Source organism: Scyliorhinus torazame, chromosome 2 (genome assembly GCF_047496885.1).
Source record: "Scyliorhinus torazame isolate Kashiwa2021f chromosome 2, sScyTor2.1, whole genome shotgun sequence".
Classification (NCBI taxonomy): domain Eukaryota; kingdom Metazoa; phylum Chordata; class Chondrichthyes; order Carcharhiniformes; family Scyliorhinidae; genus Scyliorhinus; species Scyliorhinus torazame.
In genome coordinates, this window is record NC_092708.1 from 388,968,168 (window position 1) to 388,984,589 (window position 16,422).

General features: G+C 48.9%; 1 protein-coding gene across 4 annotated transcripts in view; it reads left to right on the top strand.

Annotated features, from left to right (window-relative positions):
• Positions 1 to 16,422, top strand: part of dglucy (D-glutamate cyclase) — a 67,573-nt gene that overhangs the window by 14,391 nt on the left and 36,760 nt on the right. For all 4 annotated transcript variants that reach the window (XM_072494113.1, XM_072494107.1, XM_072494114.1 and 1 more), the window contains exons 4-7: positions 1,985 to 2,183; positions 3,473 to 3,623; positions 12,798 to 12,920; positions 15,653 to 15,859. In XM_072494113.1, the coding sequence (XP_072350214.1) occupies positions 1,985 to 2,183; positions 3,473 to 3,623; positions 12,798 to 12,920; positions 15,653 to 15,859 (680 nt within the window). The remainder of the gene's footprint in view (positions 1 to 1,984; positions 2,184 to 3,472; positions 3,624 to 12,797; positions 12,921 to 15,652; positions 15,860 to 16,422) is intronic.

The window sequence follows — 16,422 nt, forward strand, 5'->3', positions numbered from 1 at the left end:
CTAGCCTTTACTTCCCAGCCCGGAGACAGATACTATTAGCTTGGAGGGTCTCAAAGCCCCCGAAGTCGGACACCTGGCTAACTGACATGGCTAGCTTTCTCTGTCAGGAGAAAATCAAGTTCGCCTTGAGAGGGTCAATGTTAGGATTCGTCCGGAGGTGGCAGCCATTCGTGGAATTCTTTGGGGAAAATTAACTGTCGAGGGGGGGGGGGGGGGCGCCGGGGGGGGGGGGGGGGGGGGGGGGGGCGCCGGGGGGGGGGGGGGGTTGGGTTTAGTTTAGAGTAGGAGGTTAGTAAAGGTGGGACCTGTAAGGGGGGATGATGGCTTTTGCACTATGTTTATATTTTCAGGTCATTGTTTATTCTGTTGTTGTTATAAAACCATAAATACCTCAATAAAATGTTTATTAAAAAAAAAAGTACTGACCCCTGGACAAACCCATTGTGTACCTTTCTCATGTCTGGAAAACATCAAATTAACATTACCCTCTATTTCCTGTCACTCGGCCAACCTTGAATCCATGTGCCACTGTCCCTTTTATTCTATGGCCCTCAATTTTGCTGACAAATCTGTTATGTGGCACTTTATCAAACATCTTTTCAATGTCCATATACATCTCACCATCCCCTCTGGGGGGGGGGGGGGGGTGTAAAAGAGGAGGTGGTGTCGCAATCCTGATGAAGAAATCAATTACTACAGTAAGGACCCTATTTTACATTTCTCTGCAATTTGCCTACATATCTTCCCTTCTATCTCTCCTGGACTGTTTAGGGGCCTGTAGTATACTCCCAGCAATGTGATTGCCACTTTTCCATAGAATCCCTACAGTGGACAAGGTGGCCATTCGGCCCATCGATTCTGCGCCGACCCTTCGTAGGGATGATGCCTTAGATGTTTCTTCAAATGAGGTCTTATGGGTAAAACTTAGAAACAACAAGGGGCAATCACATTGCTGGATGGCACGGTGGCACAATGGATAGTACTGCTGCCTCACAGCGTCGGGGACCAGGGTTCCATTCCGGCCTCGGGTCACTGTGTGGAGTTCTCCCTGTGTTCTCCCCGTGTCTGCGTGGGTTTCCTCCGGGTGCTCCAGTTTCCTTCCACAGTCCAAAGATGTGCAGGTTAGGTGGATTGGCCATACTAAATTGCCCTTTGTGTCCAAAGGGGTTGGGTGGGGTTGCTGGGTTGAGGGATAGGGTGGGGGTGTGGGCTTGGGTAGGGTCCTCTTTCCAAGTGCCGGTGCCGACTCGATGGGCTGAATGGTCTCCTTCTTCACTGTTAATCCTTTGATTCTAATATACAGGTTGCAATTTAAAAATTTGCACATGAAACAAAATTTGGAAGTACTGTGCTCTGTGAGGAGGCTAATGATACACTTCAAGAGGACAAAAACCGGCTAGTAGACATGAACATGAGTTATAGATGAGTGTGTAACTAACTGAGTCATGGCTGGCATACAAATGTGAATGGTAGAGCTCTTGACATCCTGTTAGCCATTTGGTTGTTAAATTGGATCTAAGTGCCTCTATCCTTGTTCTTTCTGACTTTGTTTTGATAAGTTGCCCCTTAGTGTCCAGGAGTGTGCAGGTTAGGTTATGGGATTACAGGGATAGGGCAGGGTACTCATAACTAGGCACAGTGCTCATTCGAAGGGTCTGTGCAGACTTGAGATATTTGTTCAGTAAGTTTATTAAGGGACATGGAATGAAAAGGATGTGGAGTTGAGGTACAGAATCAGCCATGGTGTAAGTGAGTGTTGGGACAGGCTTTAGGGGCTGAATGACCTCCTCATATTCCAATGGTCCCACTTGCTGTTTTACCTCAATGTCTCCATTGTTCTTTTCAAAGTTGGTGTTTTACGCCAGGAGCCTCAGCCTTCACCGAAAAACCTGTGGACTAACTGAACTCATGTCAATAGAATTATTGTTCTGAATTTTGAAACAAAGGCGTTTAACCAAAATCTATTGCTGCAATTTGGCTTTAGGACCGATTGTCCACAGTACATCAAGTATGAGGAAGGAAATGTCACAGGCAATCTGAGCAGCCTTATGGAATGTACCGAGCAGTTGAAGGACATGGTGACGTTTTATCTGGGATGCAGCTTTTCCTTTGAGAGCGCACTCCTCAAGGCTGGGGTACCAGTAAGAAATATTGAACAAGGGTGTAATGTCAGCATGTTCAAGGTAGGTTCAAGTTTGTACGTTTTCACACTTTTATATAAAATCAGCTAACCTCGTGACATTGTTCATAGTGTCAGATAATAGGGTCTGGTAGAACAGTGGCTGTCACTAGACTAGCTTTATATTACTCGACTGGAAATGAAGAGTAAAAGCAAAATACTGCAAATGCTGGAAATCTTAAAAACAGAAAATGCTGGAACAACATAGCAGGTCTGGCAGCATCTACGGAGAGAGAAGGAGAGTTAATGTTTCGAACTCTGGAGAAGAGTCGGATGTACTCGAAACATTAACTCTAGTTCCCTCTCCACAGAGGCTGCCAAGCCTGCTAAGTTTTTCCAGCATTTTCTAGTAATGAGGAGGCCTGGACCAATAATCCACGAGATCGTGAGTTCAAATTCCACCGTGACAGTTTGAAACTTCCCATTCCGTTTTAAATAAAAACCTGGGATCAGCAAAAGTGATCTTGACTCTGTCTGAATGCCAGCCACAACTAGTTTGTTGTTGTACTTTACGGATGGAAGCCTGCCTTTCTGACCCTGTCTGTTCCATATGTGACTTGTTTCCATGCTAATAATGTTGTCTCTTAATTGTCCATTAAAATGACCTCACAATATACTCAGTTGTCTAAAACCTCTATCAGCAACAGTGGTTCTAGAGGAAGGCCCACAACCAACTTCTGGGCAACTCGAGCACTACTGGCCAGCCTTGCCAGAGAAGTCAGAATCTCTAGAATGAAGAAAAGAAAACAGTCGCAGCCAATGTCCGCGGGTGGCCACACTTCCCTTTTAGCTGCCCTCTGAGGTTGGTTATATCAAACGACCGCAAAGCATCCGCCACTCAAAACAAAGACCCCGTCACCTTGCTGAGGCACTGCTGGCAAGCAGGCCTTGCTCTATCGAATCGTCTGTGGGTGTGAACTAGTCTTGGCTCCACACAGCTGACTACATTTTTGTGGGTTCAGTGTTCAACTATCAGCATGGCAACCCGAGTTGGCAGACCAATCAGTGTTTTTCCTGTTGTGGCAAATCGGACCAGTTACCATTAAATTACTGCACCCCCAACAACCAATCAACTTGAATAATAGGCATCTGATTTCAGCCAAGATCAAAACCAAGTCAGGCATCTGTGTGAATACAGGAGGGTCCACTTGGTGTTGTTTACCTCGTAATATGAAAGCATGTGTCCTATGCCAACAAGTCAAATATTGATTTTCTTTTTTTTAATGAGCCACTTTGTGGCAAAAATTCGTCATGTTCTTTCCATTTCTTCATTCCCCCCACCGATTTTTTCAGACGTCCATTCCATGTGTTGAGGTTGGCGGTTTCCAGTGTAAAATGGTGGTCACGATGCGACCTATCCCCGTAGACAAGCTTGATGCAGCTGTGCAAGTAACCCATCACATGAAAGATGTCCATGGTGCTCCTGTACACATTGGCCACCCAGGTAAGATTGCCTTTTGGCCCTGAGAAGGAATGCAAAAGAGGATTTATTTTCCTGTTGTTGTTTCTGGGAGTAGCACAAAGGAACTGGAGAAGGCCATTCAATCCCGAGAGTACATTCTCCTTAAAGTTGTGTGTGGTGTACATACTGTTCTTACTTATGGTACTTACTGTTCTTACTGTTTGTTACGTGTCTGGGTTTGTCCCTGCTGGCTCCGTCCCTCGGGCTCAAGTATAAAGGTAGCTAACCTCCAGCCCTGCCCTCATTCTGGGACCGGCTGCCAGCAGGTGTCTTTTAGCTGATTAAAGCCACAGTTTACTCTTCCGACTCTCGTCTGTCGTCATTGATGGTACATCAATTTAATCAGCTAAAATGTTAAGATGCATCCATCACTCAAGCCTGATCGCCTGGAGCTGGACCCCCAAGCAGCCGACGCCACTGCCACTGCCACGTTTGAACACTGGCTAAGCTGCTTCGCATCTTACATTGATTCCTCCGCCACCGCCGTCACTGAGACCCACAAGCTGCGAGTCCTCAACTCCCGGGTGAGCCCGCAAGCTTTCCTTCTTATCAGAGACGCTACCTCGTTCGAGGATGTGATAAGCCGTTGAAGGGGCAGTATGTTAAGCAAGTCAATGAGGTGTACACTAGGCATCTCCTTGCCACGAGGCCACAGCGCCCCGGAGAATCGCAAGCTGAATTTCTGCGCACCTTGCGGATACTCGGCCGGAACTGCAGTTGTAAGGCAGTATCGGCTGTCAAGCACACCGAATTGCTGATCCGGGACGCCTATGTCGCAGGCATAAAATCTAATTACATCTGCCAGCGCCTACTAGAAGGGGATACACGCTACCTCCAAGACACAGTACAACTCTCGGACTCGTTGGAAGTGGCCTTCCATAACATGGATGCCTACACCTCCGGCCACGCGGCGCCCTCGTGGGCGCCGCCATCACCCGGCCCAGGGGCGCCGCAAGCCTGTGCCGCGCAGCGACCCGCCAACTCCGGAGGCCTGAAATGTTACTTCTGTGGCCAGGGTAAGCACCCCAGACAACGCTGCCCAGCGAGGAGCGCGATCTGCAGAGGGTGCGGAAAGAAGGGCCACTTCTCTAAAGTCTGCCAGGCCCGACCTGTTTTTAAACCCAGCAGCGCTGCGTGTAGCCTGCGGGGACCGCCCCTATCTTCCACGTCACCCGCCACGTGCGACCCGTGGGGGCTGCCATCTTCGACGCCACGTGCGACCCGTGCGGGCCGCCCTCTTCAATGCCACCCGCCACGTGCGACCCGTGGGGGCCGCCATCTTGGAATCACCCCGCCGCCTCCCAGGACCCCTGCTCACCAGATCGTACGCTGGCCTCCACTTCCCTCGATCAGCCCACCCATCTTCCGAAGCTCGCCTCCATCACCCTTGACCAATCTCGACCTCATCACCTCACTAAATCCATGATGGCCGTCCGGATTAACGGCCACGAGACGACCTGCCTCTTCGACTCCGGGAGCACGGAGAGTTTCATTCACCCAGATACGGTACGGCGCTGCTCCCTCCCAATTTTACCCGTGACCCAGAAAATTTCCCAGGCTTCCGAATCACATTCCGTGGAAGTCAGTGGGTACTGTGGCGCAACCCTTACAGTACGGGGCGTCGAGTACAAAAATGTCAAGCTCTACGTCCTCCCCCAACTCTGCGCTGCCCTACTACTAGGTCTAGATTTCCAATGCCACCTCAAAAGTCTTACCTTGGAGTTCGATGGACCCCTGCCCCCTCTCACTGTCTGTAGCCTTTCGACCCTTAAGGTCGCCCCACCCCCACTCTTTGCTAACCTCACCCCGGACTGTAAGCCCGTCGCCACTAGGAGCAGACGATACAGTGCTCGGGACAAGGCCTTTATCAGGTCGGAGGTCTAGCGACTCCTGCGGGAAGGGATCATAGAGGCCAGTACTAGCCCCTGGAGAGCCCAAGTGATGGTCGTCAAAACTGGGGAGAAGCACCGGATGGTCATCGACTACAGTCAGACCATCAACAGGTTTATGCAGCTGGACGCGTACCCTCTCCCCTGCATATCTGACATGGTCAATCAGATTGCGCAGTACCGAGTCTTCTCCACTACTGACTTGAAGTCCGCGTACCACCAGCTCCCTATCCGCCCGGAGGACCGCCAATATACTGCCTTGGAGGCAGATGGCCGCCACTACCACTTCCTCAGGGTCCCCTTCGACGTCACCAATGGAGTCTCGATCTTCCAACGGGAGATGGACCGAATGGTTGACCAGTACGGCTGCGGGCCACGTTCCTGTATCTGGGGATGACCACGACCATCAGGACCATGACTCTAACCTCCAACATTTCCTCCACACCACCAAGCTCCTTAACCTAACATACAATAAGGAGAAATGCGTTTTCCGCACACCCGCCTAGCCATCCTTGGCTTCGTTGTGGAAAACGGAGTCCTAGGGCCCGATCCCGACCGCATGCGTACGCTCTCCCCCGCATATCTGACATGGTCAATCAGATTGCGCAGTACCGAGTCTTCTCCACTATTGACTCCTGGAACTTCCACTGCCCCAAGGCCCTGAAGAGATGCCTGGGGTGCTTTCCTATTATGCCCAGTGGGTCCCCAATTATGCGGACAAGGCCCGCCCACTCATTAAATCCACTATTTTTCCCCTGATGGCTGAGGCCCGCCTGGCCTTCAACCGCATCAAAACCAGATATTGCCAAAGCCACGATGCACGCAGTAGACGAGTCCATCCCGTTCCAAGTGGAGAGCGATGCGTCTGACTTTGCTCTGGTCGCTACCCTCAACCAGGCGGGCAGGCCCGTGGCTTTCTTCTCCCGTACCCTCCAGGCTCCGAAATTCGACACTCCTCAGTCGAAAAGGAAGCCCAGGCCATTGTGGAAGCTGTGCGACATTGGAGGCATTACCTGACCGGCAGGCGATTCACTCTCCTTACTGACCAACAGTCGGTTGCCTTCATGTCCAACAATACGCAGCAGAGCAAGATCAAGAATGACAAGATCTTAATGTGGAGGATCGAACTCTCCACCTATAATTATGATATCTTGTATCGACCTGGGACGCTCAATGAGCCCCCAGATGCCCTATCCCGCGGTACATATGCCAGTGCACAAGTAGATCAACTTCGGGCCCTCCACTATGACCTCTGTCACCCGGGGGGTCACGCGTTTTTTCCATTTTATCAAGGCCCGCAACATGCCTTACTCCATCGAGGCGCTCAGGACCTTGACCAAGGACTGCCAGGTCTGCGCGGAGTGCAAACCGCACTTCTATCGGTCGGATAGAGCACACCTGGTAAAGGCCTCCCGCCCCTTTGAGTGCCTCAGCATCGATTTCAAAGGACCCCTCCCCTCCACTGAATGTAATGTGTACTTTCTCAACATCATTTAAAAAAAATATATATATATTTTATTCAAAATTTTTGGCCAACCATGACAGTACATTGTGTATCCTTTACACAGTAATATAACAATATAAATAACAATGGCCAGTTTTAAACAAGAAATAAATAATATATAAACAACATCAAAATTAAAAAACAAAACTAAATGGCAACTGCCTTGTCCCAAATAAATACTCTCCAAAAATACAATTCAGCAGTCCAATATACAATTACCTATAACAACAACCTATACATATTATACATATACACTAACATCCCTGAGAGTCCTTCTGGTTCCTCCCCCCCCCCCCCCCCCCCCGGGCTGCTGCCATGTCATTTATCCAGGTCTCCACACCCGGGGGCTTGGCTATAGCTATTTCGGATCACGCTCCACATTGGGTGGACTTGGAGATAGGGGAGGAAAAAGAACGGCGTCCACCCTGGAGAATGGACATGGGACTAATGTCGGATGAGGGTGTGTGTCTAAGGGTGAGGGGGTGTATTGAAAAGTACTTGGAACTCAATGATAATGGGGAGGTCCAGGTGGGAGTGGTCTGGGAGGCGCTGAAGGCAGTGGTTAGAGGGGAGCTGATATCAATCAGGGCACATAAAGGAAAGCAGGAGAGTAGGGAACGGGAGCGGTTGCTGCAAGAACTTCTGAGGGTGGACAGGCAATATGCGGAGGCACCGGAGGAGGGACTGTACAGGGAAAGGCAAAGGCTACACGTAGAATTTGATTTGCTGACTACGGGTACTGCAGTGGAGGAAGGCACAGGGTGTACAATACGAATATGGGGAGAAGGCGAGCAGGTTGCTGGCCCACCAATTGAGGAAAAGGGGAGCAGCGAGGGAAATAGGGGGAGTGAGGGATGAGGAGGGAGAGATGGAGCGGGGAGCGGAGAGGGTGAATGGAGTGTTCAAGGCATTCTATGAAAGATTATATGAAGCTCAGCCCCCGGATGGGAAGGAGAGAATGATGTGTTTTCTGGACCAGCTGGAATTTCCTAAGGTGGAGGAGCGGGAGAGGGTGGGACTGGGAGCACAGATCGAAATGGAGGAAGTAGTGAAAGGAATTAGGAGCATGCAGGCGGGGAAGGCTCCGGGACCGGATGGATTCCCAGTTGAATTTTACAGGAAATATGTGGACTTGCTCGCCCCGCTACTGATGAGAACCTTTAATGAGGCGAGGGAAAGGGGACAGCTGCCCCCGACTATGTCAGAGGCAACGATATCGCTTCTCCTAAAGAAAGAAAAAGACCCGCTGCAATGCGGGTCCTATAGGCCTATTTCCCTCCTGAATGTAGACGCTAAGATTCTGGCCAAGGTAATGGCAATGAGGATAGAGGATTGTGTCCCGGGGGTGGTCCATGAGGACCAAACTGAGTTTGTGAAGGGGAGACAGCTGAATACGAATATACGGAGGCTGCTAGGGGTAATGATGATGCCCCCACCAGAGGGGGAAGCGGAGATAGTGGTGGCGATGGATGCCGAGAAAGCATTTGATAGAGTGGAGTGGGATTATTTGTGGGAGGTGTTGAGGAGATTTGGCTTTGGAGATGAGTATATTAGATGGGTTCAGGTGCTGTATAGGGCCCCGATGGCGAGCGTGGTCACGAATGGACGGGGGTCTGCATATTTTCGGCTCCATAGAGGGACGAGGCAGGGATGTCCTCTGTCCCCATTATTGTTTGCACTGGCGATTGAGCCCCTGGCAATAGCATTGAGGGGTTCCAGGAAGTGGAGGGGAGTACTCAGGGGAGGAGAAGAACACCGGGTATCTCTGTATGCGGACGATTTGTTGTTGTATGTGGTGGACCCGGTGGAGGGGATGCCAGAGATAATGCGGATACTTGGGAAGTTTGGAGAATTTTCAGGATATAAACTGAACATGGGGAAAAGTGAGTTGTTTGTGGTGCATCCAGGGGGGCAGAGCAGAGAAATAGAGGACTTACCGCTGAGGAAGGTAACAAGGGACTTTCGCTACTTGGGGATCCAGATAGCCAAGAATTGGGGTACATTGCATAGGTTAAATTTAACGCGGTTGGTGGAACAGATGGAGGAGGACTTCAAGAGATGGGACATGGTATCCCTGTCACTGGAATACCAGTGGAAGAGAGAAAAGTTACCGGGTCGCAGGATTAACAACATAAAAATCATCTCTCCCCCCTTTTTCCCCCCTCTTCGCCCCCCATATTTGCCCCACCACTTTGTCTCAAACGTTCTTTTTTAATAATCCACTCATTCCAATTTCTCTTCAACAATAAATGCCCACGCCTCATTCGCCGTTTCAAAGTAGTGGTGCTTCCCTTGATATGTGACCCATAGTCTTGCCGACTGCAGCATTCCAAATTTGATCTTCTTTTTATGAAGCACCGCCTTGGCCCGATTAAAGCTCGCCCTCCTTCTCGCCACCTCCGCACTCCAGTCTTGGTATATGCGGATCACCGCGTTCTCCCATCTACTGCTCCGAGTTTTCTTTGCCCATCTTAGGACCATCTCTCTGTCCTTAAAACGGAGGAATCTCACCACTATGTCTCGAGGAATTTCTCCAGCCCTTGGTCTTCGCGGCATAACTCGATAGGCTCCCTCCACCTCCAGCGGACCCGTCGGGGCCTCCGATCCCATCAACGAGTGCAGCATCGTGCTCACATATGCCCCGACGTCCGCCCCTTCTGCACCTTCAGGAAGACCAAGAATCCTTAAATTCTTCCTCCTCGCATTATTCTCCAGCACCTCCAGCCTTTTCACACATCGTTTATGGTGTGCCTCGTGCATCTCCGTCTTCACCACCAGGCCCTGTATATCGTCCTCGTTCTCGGCAGCCTTTGCCTTCACGACCCGAAGCTCCCGCTCCTGGGTCTTTTGTTCATCTTTTAGCCCTTCAATCGCCTGTATTATCGGGGCCAACAGCTCCTTCTTCATCTCCTTTTTAAGCTCTTCCACGCAGCGTTTCAAAAACTCGTGTTATTCAGGGCCCCATATTAAACTGCCACCTTCCGACGCCATCTTGGTTTTTGCTTGCCTTCCTTGCCGCTGCTCTAAAGGATCCACCGCAATCCGGCCACTTTCCTCTCCTTTTTCCATCCGTATCCAGGGGGAATTCCCTTCTGGTTTACCGCACAGTGCTTTTAGCCGTTAAAATTGCCGTTGGGGCTCTTATTAAGAGCCCAAAAGTCCGTTCCACCGGGAGCTGCCGAAACGTGCGACTTAGCTGGTCAGCGCCGCACCCGGAAGTCCTTTCTCAACATCATTGAGTACTCACATTTCCCTTTCGCCATCCCGTGCCCTGACATGACCTCTGCCACAGTCATCAAGGCCCTGCACGGCCTCTTCACCTTGTTCGGTTTCCCCACTTACATCCATAGCGATCGGGGTTCCTCCTTCAGGAGTGATGAGCTGCGTCAGTTCCTGTTTAGCAAGGGCACTGCCTCAAGCAGGACTACCAGCTACAACCCCCGGGGAAATGGACAGGTGGAGGGGGGAACGCGACGGTCTGGAAGGCCGTCCTTCTTGCCCTATGGTCTAGACGTCTCCCTGTCTGCCGCTGGCAGGAGGTCCTTCCCGATGCGCTCCACTCCATCCGGTCGCTCCTGTGTACCGCCACCAATGTGACCCCTCATGAGAGGATGTTTGTCTTCCCCAGGAAGTCCACCTCAGGGGTCTCGCTCCCGTCCTGGCTGATGATTCCAGGGCCCGTCCTCCTCCGGAAGCATGCGAGGAGTCACAAGTCGGATCCCCTGGTTGAATGGGTCCTTCTCCTCCATGCTAACCCCCAATATGCCTATGTGGCATACCATGACGGGCGGCAGGACACAGTCTCCCTTCGGGACTTGGCACCCGCAGGTTACCCAGCGACCATCACCACTACCCCCGACTCTACACTGTCTCCCTCCGTTGCTACTCACGACTTTACACCATCTCCCTCCGTTGCTACTTATCCGGAAGACGACACGCTCCTGGATACGCAGGCCTCAAACCTTCATCCGACACCAGTGTCCTCACAAAGCCGGGACTGAGGCGATTACAGCAGGAGTTCAGAGCCCCCGACAGACTCGATCTCTAATTCAACCCGTCCGCTTCAGCCCCGCCGGACTCTTTTTCTAACAGGGGGTGAATGTGGTGAACCACTGTATTATATTGTACATACTGTTCTTACTTATGGTACTTCCTGTTCTTACTGTTTGTTACATGTCTGGGTTTGTCCCTGCTGGCTCCACCCCTCGGGCTCAAGTATAAAGGTAGCTAACCTCCAGCCCTGCCCTCATTCTGGGACCGGCTGCCAGCAGGTGTCTTTTAGCTGATTAAAGCCACAGTTTACTCTTCCGACTCTCGTCTGTCTTCATTGATGGTACATCATTGTGGCTGCATGCCTGAAATCACAACTTTAAGTGAATCCTGGGCTCCCACAGGAACAGGATGCAATGTTAAAGCCAGAGTTAAGTTCCTTTGGACGTTTCTCGGCCGGAGAAAACGATGCAGAAGTTTCAATTCTGTACAATGCATGTTCAGCTCTTTGCATTCCTAGCTGAAGTAACTTGCAAAGCAAAATATGTCACTAAATGTGAAAGAAATGCAATTATCCAATTTTTTAAAAACACACTTATAGATTGACTGATTTCCATCTAGTGGCAGATGCTGGTCAGTGCAGTTATCAGTTGAAGTTCCAGTACTATCTGCACTGACCTCCTCTGCCACTAGATAGAGCCCAAGAGTGAAGCACAGGCGAAACCAGCAGCAAAGACACAGGAATGCAGCCAGCAGCAAGAGAAGAACAGACCCCAGGGCCTAAGATATGAACCGAGGGCAGGGGCCAAGACCCGGAGTGGAGGTGATGCTGGGGAGCCAGGGCAGGAAACAAGACCTGGGAGCCAAGGGCAGGAAGCAACATTGGGAGCCGATGGTGGCAGCAGTAAGGGACGGAATAGGACTGAGGGTGAGAGCGGAAACACTGGTGGAAAGGTTTTGTGACCAGGCAGATCACAGAAGACTGAGTCTATGGCAACAATGTTAAAGTCAAACTGACCACGTGGAATGGATATGCCAGAACACAATGGCTGAGACTTGTCTCCCATGAGCCTTATTGAATACTTTTATATACCTGACTACTGCATTTCATAGAATCATAGAATTTACAGTGCAGAAGGAGGCCATTCAGCCCATCGAGTCTGCACCAGCACTTGGAACGAGGACCCTACCCAAGCCCAAACCACTACCCTATCCCAGTAACCCCACCTAACCTTTTAGACGCTTAAGGTCAATTTAGCATGGCCAATCCACACAAACTGCACATCTTTGGACTGTGGGAGGAAACCAGAGCACCCGGAGGAAACCCACGCACACACGGGGAGGACATGCAGACTCCGCACAGACAGTGACCCAAGCTGGGAGTCGAACCTGGGACCCAGGAGCTGTGAAACAATTGTGCTAACCACTGTGCTACCATGCCACCCGTCTAGTGTACATGGCTCTAATTTCTCTTTGATACTCATGATGTGTTCTAACTATAGAGTTAAAATATTATGGAGGTAATCACATGCCTGTAACGGCGATGTCTCTCCAATCATTCGATCACAAAATCAATCCCATCCAAGGGAGGAATGGGTATGCGGAGTCTCCACAGTAGATCAAGTTTTGGGAGTTGTCCTACCAATCAGCTTTTTTATGGGGGGAAGAATCAACATTTGTCGTCCTCCTTTGCGGTTTTTGGCTGATTTTTAAATGTTTCTCCAGTAAGCCACCTACATAGGTATTGAAATATGTTCACTTTACCACCCTCAGGCTTAATTGGAGTTGAAGACTTGTCCAAACCAGATTTTGGAGAAGCAGTTAAAGCACATCCTGGTGACACTCCAGTCTTCTGGGCCTGTGGAATCACTGCAACAGAGGCTGTTCGCAACTGCAGTAAGATACAAAGATAAGAGACTTCAGTGGTTGTGGGCTGTCACTCGAAACTTTTTGTATGAATAATTTTGCTGACAGTAAAATTGCATTTATATATCGCCCTTCACAACTTCAGGACGTCACAAGGCTCTTCATAGCCAACTGAGTACTTTAAAAAATATAATTAGCAGGTCTGGCAGGATCTAAATGACCCTTCTACTGAAGGATATCCTTTAGGGAAGGTAACCTGCGATCCTTACCTGGTCCGACCTACATGCAACTCCAGATCCACCACAGTGTGCTTGAGTCTCAAATGTCCTCTGAGATGGAGAGCGGTTAGGGATGGACAATAAATGCTGGCCCATCAACGACACCCACACCCGTTCAATAAACGTTTAAACAATTCAAGGTAAACAGTGACTCGCTGGAGGTTTTGGACAAGAAGTCAGAAGTGTAATTTTGCTTGAACTAATAGTTAACAAATGACTGATTTTGCATCGTGTCTTTTAGGGGTCCAGAGATGAGAATGATGGAACAGTTGGGGTGGTAAACAGGTAGGGATTAAGAGAGGATGAGAGCATTGGAGACAGAAGCAGGGAAACCTCTGAACAGGTGGAATGGGCAAATCCCTCCAGTCTGGTGGAAGGTAACAAGAATGGAAATCAAGAATTGGGAGAGGCAGTCAGTAGGGATCAGTTAAGGGCCGAGGACAATTATGGAATGGTTTGAAGCAGGAAGCATGATTTGGATATGGAGGAAAGTCAGAATGAAATCATATCTTTAAAATGACAAGTAGCTTGGGCCTTTAGGAAGATTGAGGACAGCAAAGAAATCCAAAGTGGAGATTTTAGGTGAAGATTGAAATCACTTGGGTAGATGGAATTCTTTAGCTGGATGAATTAAGTGGGTATTAGAAGAATTGTTTTCACATCAGGATCATAAAGAAATAAATAACTTTAATTTATATATTCTTGATCTCAGAATGCACTAAAGCTCTTCACAGCTAATTAAGTACTTTTGAAATGCAGCTGCTGTTGTACCAAGGAAAACACAGCAACCAATCTGCAAGATAGTAATACATCAGTGATGCTCATAGATGGAGCTCTAACATGCAACATGCACACGTATTGTAAGTAAAGCTAGTGGGTGTTGAGACCAAGGACAGAATTTTCAGTCACCAAAAGGCTGGGACCTCGATTCCAGATGTCCTGCCCCCGAACCCAGCACTCACCATTTTCATCAGGGGGCTGGGAGGGGAACAGGGACTGGGGGGGGGGGGGAAACAATGGTGAGTGTTCTTTGCACATCTGTGGTTCATGGAGGCAGCCATAGGTGTATAAGTGGAAGCACCTTCAGGCTGGTCCAATTTTCGTTATTGGGATTTCCAAAACGTGACTTGTCGGGTCTACCATTTGAGGAAAAAGTCGAAAGCTATTGGGGTTACTTGGGGAGGTCAGGCACCCCTTTTGGAGAGATCAGGTGCCCTTTTGTGATTGTTAAGAAGAGACATGAATGTGCATTAAAAGTGGATAAACTCTGGGAGACTGTCCAGTTGTCAAGTCATTTAAAACCCCAGGCCCTTTAAAGTTTTGAAAAGAACCATCCAGCCCACAGTTAAAATAAATTGGTGCTTGCTATTTCACCATTTGTTGGCATAAAGATTAGTGTTGCTTGACTGTTTCCACAACCTACCATTATCAACAGGTGAAAGGGTGGGGTGGGAGATTATGGGCTATATAATTTGTTTGAAAGCTCCAAGTGGTTCGAAAGAGATTAGATTTTTTATGGGACTATTAATGCAAATCTATATTTTCATGAGGGAGTAAGGACTTGAAAGAAATTTTTTAAAGGGATGAAATACTTGAAGAATTTGAATGTTATCAGTGAAAGTGTTTTTTGTTTTAAAGATAGCGAAGTCTGCAGTAGACACTAAGGCCAGAATTTGCCATGTCCCGCTACGGGGGATAACCCACCACAGAAGCAGCAAGCTATTCACAGGTCTATTGCTTTCAGTGAGGCAAGACGATCCAACTGGAGCCATTCTGGTTGTAGAACTGGTCTGTCTATGGTGAAGGGTGTAAGAGCAAAGGGTGGTATGTATGGGACACTCATTAAGTTTGCATAGGTTGTAAAGGGCAATGGGGGAGTGGGGACGTAGGTTGGCATGGAGGCAATGAGGAGTGAGAAGATAACCATAGATTAGCATGGAGGGATGAGGGGCTGTGGGGTGGGTAGAGGGGCAGAGGTTCACATGGAGGCAATGAGGCTCCATTGGAACAAAGTCCCGGAGCACAAGGAGGACCTTTTAAACAGCCCCCCTCAGCACCCGGCAGCCCCTGTGGATGCCTCCAAACTCTTTAAGGGGGTGTGGACCTGACTCCAGTTAACAACGCACCAACGTTGATACCCTTCTTTGTTAAGTATCCTAGGATGTTTTAGTATGTTAAATGTGTTATATAAATGCAAGTTGCTTTCATTTCCATCAATTTCTATAATAATAATCTTTATTAGTGTCACAAGTAGGCTTACATTAACACTGCAGTAAGGTTACTGTGAAAGAGAGAACAGTGGGGATGTTGGGGTTGGTGTGAATGATGTAGATGTTGTTAATGCCCCTCAGTGCAGGGGTTAATCGAATATGTGCTTACACATCGGGTTTCTTATAATTGATATGTAGATTGTGAATGTTGATGTAAAATTGATTACATCCTTCTCTTTAAGTTCTGTAAATGACGATTAACTCTTACTTTCAGAATCCCCTCTGGCTTTCACCCATGCTCCCGGCTGCATGTTCATTACTGACCTGAGGAGTGATCAGGAGGTGGTCAGCAACTATGCTGCTGACACAGAAACCCCGCACGTTTTCTGCATTTCTCAGAATCCACTCCACTATAGCGTTGCCTCAGCTACCGTGGTTAAGAAATTCAAGGCTATGGACATTCTGATTCAGCAAGATCCAGGTAAGCAGAGAATGCTAATCACAGCTGTATAATAGCGGGGTTCAAATTTCAATTGTGAGAGTTTACTTATTCACAAAGGTACCCTAGAAATGGCCCTGGGGCGGGGTTTGGCAGGTTTCTGCAACTATCTGCTTCATTTATAGATTCCTACAACCACCCACTCCTCCTCCTCAACCCCCCCTCCCCCCCCAATTACCCCATCACCTTTGAGAAGTTTTTAAAAAACAACACTTGTGATGTTACACTTGGAGGCAGGGGCCTGCAAGATACAGCCCTGGGATTCCCATATGCTCCATCCACAGTCAGCGCTAAGTATGGTCACATGAAGTGGGCATGATTGCTGTACAAGCATTGTAAATGAACCCTCCCACCATATCCCAGTGACCAATGGTCCAAGAGTGTTACACACCAACCAGGGAGAGGACGTGGGCAGAAATTAAAATATTACCATAGCCAGTTAGTCGACTTTTGCCTATGGTTCATGAATTATGGATAGATCTCAGTTGAGTTTTTTCTCTGTTGATTTTTCTAACCCAATAGTTTCAGCAAGCTATATGGTAATG